Source organism: Trichechus manatus, unplaced genomic scaffold (genome assembly GCF_000243295.1).
Source record: "Trichechus manatus latirostris isolate Lorelei unplaced genomic scaffold, TriManLat1.0 scaffold00097, whole genome shotgun sequence".
Classification (NCBI taxonomy): Eukaryota; Metazoa; Chordata; class Mammalia; order Sirenia; family Trichechidae; genus Trichechus; species Trichechus manatus.
Window position 1 is genome coordinate 4,706,506 of NW_004444033.1, and position 6,591 is coordinate 4,713,096.

General features: G+C 37.5%; 1 protein-coding gene across 1 annotated transcript in view; it reads left to right on the plus strand.

Annotated features, from left to right (window-relative positions):
• Positions 1-6,128, plus strand: part of KLHDC10 (kelch domain containing 10) — a 67,366-nt gene extending 61,238 nt beyond the window's left edge. Inside the window, exons 6-10 of the mRNA XM_004382667.1 lie at positions 1,634-1,718; positions 2,669-2,735; positions 3,239-3,286; positions 5,014-5,153; positions 5,774-6,128. Of these exons, the coding sequence (XP_004382724.1) occupies positions 1,634-1,718; positions 2,669-2,735; positions 3,239-3,286; positions 5,014-5,153; positions 5,774-5,983 (550 nt within the window). The 3' untranslated portion in view covers positions 5,984-6,128. The remainder of the gene's footprint in view (positions 1-1,633; positions 1,719-2,668; positions 2,736-3,238; positions 3,287-5,013; positions 5,154-5,773) is intronic.
• The last annotated feature ends 463 nt before the right edge of the window (positions 6,129-6,591 follow it).

Here is a 6,591-nt window from a genome sequence, read left to right on the forward strand (position 1 = left end):
TAGGATTAATGTTTTGATTTTTGCCCTTCTTTTTTGATGTGTGCATTTATTGCTACAAATTGACCTCAGAGCACTGCTTTTGCTATGTCTCACAGGTTTTGGTATGTTGTGTTTTCATTCTCCTTTACTTCTCGGAATTTTTTTAAATTTCATCTTTGATTTCTTCTGTTACTCAGTAGTTTTTAAGCAGGGTGTTATTCAGTTTCCACGTATTAGAATTTTTTCCTTACTCTTAGTGTTATTAGTTTCTACTTTTACAGTGTTGTGATCAGAGAAGATCCTTTCTATTATTTTGATGTTTTTTAATTTGTTGAGGCTTGCTTTGTGGCCTGAAATGTGGGGGGAGGGTCATTTTAAGTGCTTTGTTAAACACTTTTTCCCCTTTCTGGTTTAAAAGCAAAGACAGTAAATAATTTTTTATCCTCTCTGTTTAGACTAGTCTAATATCTCTTTGTTGCCTTTAAGCAAAATGGCATATAGGTGCTAAGGAAAAATTTCTCTCTCTCATAGTGTGTTAGTAGACAGGTTATTGCAGAACTACCACGAGAGGACTTGGGAGATGGTCTGTTCCTGGAATAATTTTGATATAATTTATTTTATCAGCACCAGGGCCTTCAGGGAAAGGAGGAAGTAGATTAAGTTTTCAAAACATTTTCACATGATTGCCTTCTTTGAATTGTTTTAAATTATTACAAATATTATAAATATGATGTTGGACTTCAAGAAACTGATATGTGTATATAAATGCATATATAAATTTAAAAATATGAATGTAAAATATAATTATAAATATGAAATATAAATTATTTCAGCTTCTAGCTAGACTACGTGGATAAAAGTTCTGGTAGGTGTTGCACGTTATATGTATAGTTCTGTGCGGTATAATTTTTTAGATATCTTTGAATCTGCTAAAGAAGTATCTTAATTTGAAACCCATAGTCTAGAGTCTCTAGTTACATGTATGCAGATCACTTTTTCAAACTCTGTAGTGATTTTCCCCTTTATAAAAAATTATCACAAAAAGATTATAGAAAATCTAGAAAATACAAATAAGCAAAATGAAGGAAAAAAAAATCTAAACTCTGAAGTAACCAGAATTAACCTTTTGGATTATATCTTTATAGTCATCTTCCCTGCATGTTTGTGTGTCTATAAATTTTTAATGGAATTACAGCATATCTCCCTTTTTGTAACTGACTTTTTCTTTCACTTAATGACATGAAAAATAGTTCTCAGAATATTAACCATCCTCTATGTGTACTTTCTTGGAATCCTGGTAGTGTAGTAGTTAAGAGCTCGGCTGCTAACCAAAAGGTTGGCAGTTGAAATCCACCAGCCGCTCCTTGGAAATCCTGTGGGGCAGTTTTCCGCTGTCTTGTAGGGTCACTATAAGTCAGAACCGACTCGACAGCACCTAACAACAACATGCCTGCTTTCTTACTGGTTGCATACCAATCCGTTTTATGTCAGTTCTATAATTTATTTAACCAATTCTCTAGTGTTAAACTTTTAGATTATTTCCACTGTATTATTATAATTATTACAGATAATGGTACAATAAAAGCCTTATGGCCAAATCGTAAGTAGATCACTTTTCACTTACTTTTCGACATATTTTATTATATGTTTTCAGATACAGACATGAAATTGCACATGATGGGCAGAGGATTTACATCTTGGGAGGTGGCACTTCCTGGACAGCTTATTCCTTAAACAAGGTAAAAAAAAAAAAAGAAAAAGAAAAGCAGAGGGAGAAGGATCACGAGAGGTGTGTCATAATTCTGTTACTTGAGGTCTTTTAATTTTTGGCTGGGCTCCTCATCAACATTTATTTTGTCAAACTGTGAGTCCTGATACGCTTTCCAGTTGATAGTTGTGTTTATCACACACTGAAATGCTTTATGAAAATTATCCCCTTATGCAGGATTAGGAAAGTGACCAAAAGGAAGGTACAGTAGCTTGCATGAGATTTGTAGCAACTAATTAGAACTGGAACCAGGACTTTCCTCTTACTGTCAATGCCATGTATCTAGTAAGTACAGGCATGTCAAGGGCTATGCATCACTAACTTCAGAGAGCTGAGCTCTGAAGGGCTTTTTATCCATCCATCCCTGTGGAGTTGCTAAAATGTCGTAGTTACGTATCTCAGGGGAAATCTAGATTAGCATGCAGAGTTCCTGGTCTGCTTTGGAACCTTAATGGTCTTTGTCAAGTTTTATCATAACTGCATTCCCGTGTTTTCTTACTGTATGCCTTGCTAACAAATAATCCTACTGTCTTTCCTATTGTGAAATTAAGAAAAACAACAACACTTGCTTTTTTCTGTTGTAAAAATGATACATGTTCATTGCAGGAAAGGTGGAAGGTGCAGAACAGCACACAGAGGAAAGTCAGAATCACCTGCCCGCTTGGGTCCTGCTTTGCTCAGCCAACTTCTTCATTTTTGGCTTTGATTTTTAAAAATCATATATGTGCTTAATTTTCAAGTGCCTCACTTATTGTTTTGCCTTATATTAGAATTAGGAAAAATCAGAGAAATACAAAGGGAAAGAATTTTAAACCAAGAATATATTTGTACAGGCTGTTGTTTAAAATCCAGCCTTCAGGCTGGCTAAAATTGCAGTTATTTATCTGTGTGTATATGTATGTTTGTTCTTTTTCCTCCAAGATCCATGCATACAACCTTGAAACGAATGCATGGGAAGAAATCGCAACAAAACCTCATGAAAAAATAGGTAAATTAAAAATAACGATTCACTTATTTTAACACATATTTTATACTTGCTTTGGAATGGAAAAAGTAATTTTATTAAATTATATGGCAACTAAAATATCTTTTGAACTGGTATTAGAAATTTATTTGTATTCCTTAGCCAAGTTATTATCTTTGCAAAGAGACTTTTGATGGGGATTGTTGAATTCTGTGGCAGAAGCAGGGAAATATGGGTGGGATAAGGAATATGGGTTAGGAGTTTAAATGAAGATCTACCTATCTCTTTATAAATACAGTGGCAATAGGAAAGCCCCTAGTAACCACTGGCACCCAAACATTGTACCCTTATATTGGGTCCTCTGATGGCAATACGGAAAAATTGGAAGGACTAGTCAGCGTTTGCTTAATGCAACAAAGGGATTGTTTCAAGTGAGTTACTTGTAGTATGTCTTTTGCTATGTCATGTCAGTGTTATTCCCAGTCTTTCTTTGAACAGTGGGATTTCTGTGTTTATGTGTTTGGCAGGTTTCCCTGCAGCCCGAAGATGTCACAGTTGTGTTCAAATAAAAAATGGTAAGTTTAGCTATCTGTGGGCAATGTCTTCTTCCCTACTGATAGCTTCTCAAAAAAAAAAAAAATGCATGACTTCGGGAAGGGTTTATTTTTTGTAGTTTAAACTTAGAGGGAAAATCCATAAAGTTCTGCCTCTCTCAGCAATTTTTCATAATATAAACTAGTGTAGTATTTGAGTTCCCTCAGTTATCAGAGAACTCAAAAATTGGCAGTAAGCAAGCTTTGCTATTGTACCACCTGCTCTTTCAGCACCCGCCTCGTCAGGGTGGGTGATACTGGTTATCTTGACTGCTTATACAATAGAGACCTCTGTGAACATTGTATTAAAACTGTAATAACTCCTTCAGAATATCATTTCATAAAGTTTATTCTGTTCTAGGTCTGAGGCCAAATAGAACTCTTAGCTTATTCTTTGGCCATATTACAACAAAGACGTTGTATGGCTTCAGAATGCAGCTACTTTCTCTAAGTGGGATACATGACTCCTCTTTGAATAACATCATTTATAGCATATTGTATAGCTTGATATACGTCCTTAAATTATTTCTGGGAGGAAGTTGTGTATAAATGAGTTTGATAGCCTGTATCCTTTCAACAGTTTAGTTTGGACTTAACTAGGATTATGCAGCCATTTCTAGTACAGAGGAAATTTTTATTATGCTTCTGCTTTTGGGATAAGATTTGTAGATAGTGGCATTGTTCAGCTTTGCCTCTCTGAGAATGGAGCTGTACTTTAAATATTTTCATGAATCTAGCCAAAAAAGTTTCCAGTGCATTTTATAGTTTAATAAAGTATCAACTTAAACTTGATCTAAACCTGAACTAACACGTTTATTAAGTTGATTCTTTGAGGCCAGGCACCCCACAAGAGGAACTCATTCTTTGGGCATTTAGCTTGGAGGTTCACATAGCCTTTGTTACAAGTTGTCTAATTAGTTATAACTAACTGATTTTACCCAAAAAACTTTCATTTGGGGACATTTTTGTTTGTGACATAAAGAACCCTAATGGGGTTCCACACTGTCCTCTTTGGGCTGAAGAAAGCTTGGAGAGCCTCTTCTGTGTCCCCCAAACTGAACATTGCAGTGAGTGTTTCTCCTCAGTTAAATGTCTCCATAGAGGACGTGCTTCTCCAGGGCAGACAAATGTCTACCCTTTCTAGGACATTACTTAAACAAGAGTTCTCAAGAGTCATTTTTACCTCGGTGCCCTGCAGGTGCTTTTTGTTTGGCCCATACGTGCATTAACATTTTTTGAATTAGTGGCCAACACTTAAAAATCAAAATGTTTACTTTTTAAAAATCCAGATTTCTGGCTTCTCTTGAAGAACCAGAAAGCCCGTTAGCTGTGGGCTGAGGTCCTATAGTCAGCTGGGGCCGCATCACCCCTTAGAGCATGTGCCTCCCGTGTGTTTGTTTTCCTTTGACTTCCTTACTCATCCTTTGTATGCCTGCCGCACGTAGGTGTTTGAATTTGTGAACCCTGATAGAAAGCCTTCTTAGAAGCTTGCATCCATACTCCCAGTAAAGACCCCAACATAGTGTCCAAACCCTACTGAGTAGCAAGAAGCAGTCTGAGGGGACCGTACAAGTGGAGGTCCTCTATGGTGTAGGGGAAATCCACTTCACAGGTCCCATGCCAGCTAGCCGTGGGGTCTACAACAAAACACACTACAGCTTTGGCTTTTCTACTTTGTGTGATCTGGGCTGTCTCTTTTTTTTTGATAGATGTGTTTATTTGTGGGGGCTATAATGGAGAAGTGATCTTGGGAGACATCTGGAAGTTGAATCTGCAGACATTTCAATGGGTGAAGCTCCCAGCTACCATGCCTGAGCCAGTTTATTTTCACTGTGCAGCTGTTACACCAGTAAGTTTTTATTTTCTTATCTTCCTTACATAGTTGCAGATGATAAGGAAATCTTTTTAGAGATATTAGCAAGAAAAAAAGGTCCCGATATTGGCAAACCAGGTATTAAGAATGTGTTTTTAAAACTTCCTCCCGAAGCTAGCGAATCCCGAGAAAAGGGGAGAAAAAGCATCACACAGAAGCTTGAAGAGCAGCATAAATACAAAAGAAATGTTACCTGGGGCATTCAGGCTCTGACGGTCGTATCAAAGGGTGTTTCCTGGGAGGGCAGGGTCATTTTGCCCCCATGATGCCATATTATTGAAGCCCCCCTAGTTTTTCAAAGGCAAAGACCTTTATTTTGATCTTTGTATTCCCGGTATTTGGCATAATGGAGACCTAATCTAGTCTTAGTTTAATGTTTGTTGAAGTTTGAAAAAATTTCTAGTCTATCCCTAAGGATCTCATTCATTATTAAAACTCTTCTTGATCTCTGCACCCTGTTGGAATCCGTGAGAAATTCTTTTTGTTTCACCTCATCTTGGTTCAGCCCACAGTGCATTTTTTGCTGAATCTTCAGCCTTCATATCTGTTTCTCTCTTGTTTGAATTTGTCCTCATTTGACTGCCATTTGTTCATAGGCTGGTTGCATGTACATTCACGGAGGAGTGGTGAACATCCACGAGAACAAACGGACTGGGTCACTGTTTAAGATCTGGCTGGTGGTGCCTAGCCTGCTGGAACTGGCGTGGGAGAAGCTGCTTGCGGCCTTCCCCAACCTGGCAAACCTCTCCCGGACACAGCTTCTGCACCTTGGACTCACACAGGGACTCATCGAGCGCTTGAAATGAGGATTTATGGACTGTTCATTGATACTGGAAATGTTAATTTAAAGAGACACCTTTATTTATGGGCAGTGGAGAATGTGCTACAAAGAGGATTGGTTACCCTGATCAAGGCCTTATTCAGAAAATACATCAGATGCCTTTCTGTAAATTGGTTTTTAAGTTTATGGAAGTCTGACTTTCCCTTGTGCTTTCTTCTTTGCTTCTGTCCCCTTCCCAGTATACACACACATACTCACATACTTCCTCTGCCTTGATGAAGTTGAGGGAAAGTCTGAAAGTACCTTAATAATGTTATAAATCAAGATTTAAGATACCAAGTTTTTAAAAAAGAACTCTGAACATATAACCATGTCAGCTAATGCTCTACAAATTAAAACAACATCATCAACAAAAACTAAAAGGAAAAAGAAAAAAAATCCAGCAACAACAAGCAGTCATCAGTTTGGGGATAGAACATGAAGGCTAGCCTTGAGAATCTTGCAGGTTATATTTCAACCTGGATGTTTAATGTACTGTTTTCAAAGATGCATCTACTTGAGTAGCAGGGTTATTGGCAGCTGTGGTTCACATCCTGCTGCATAGATACCCAGACTACCCCTTGGCTTTGGAGG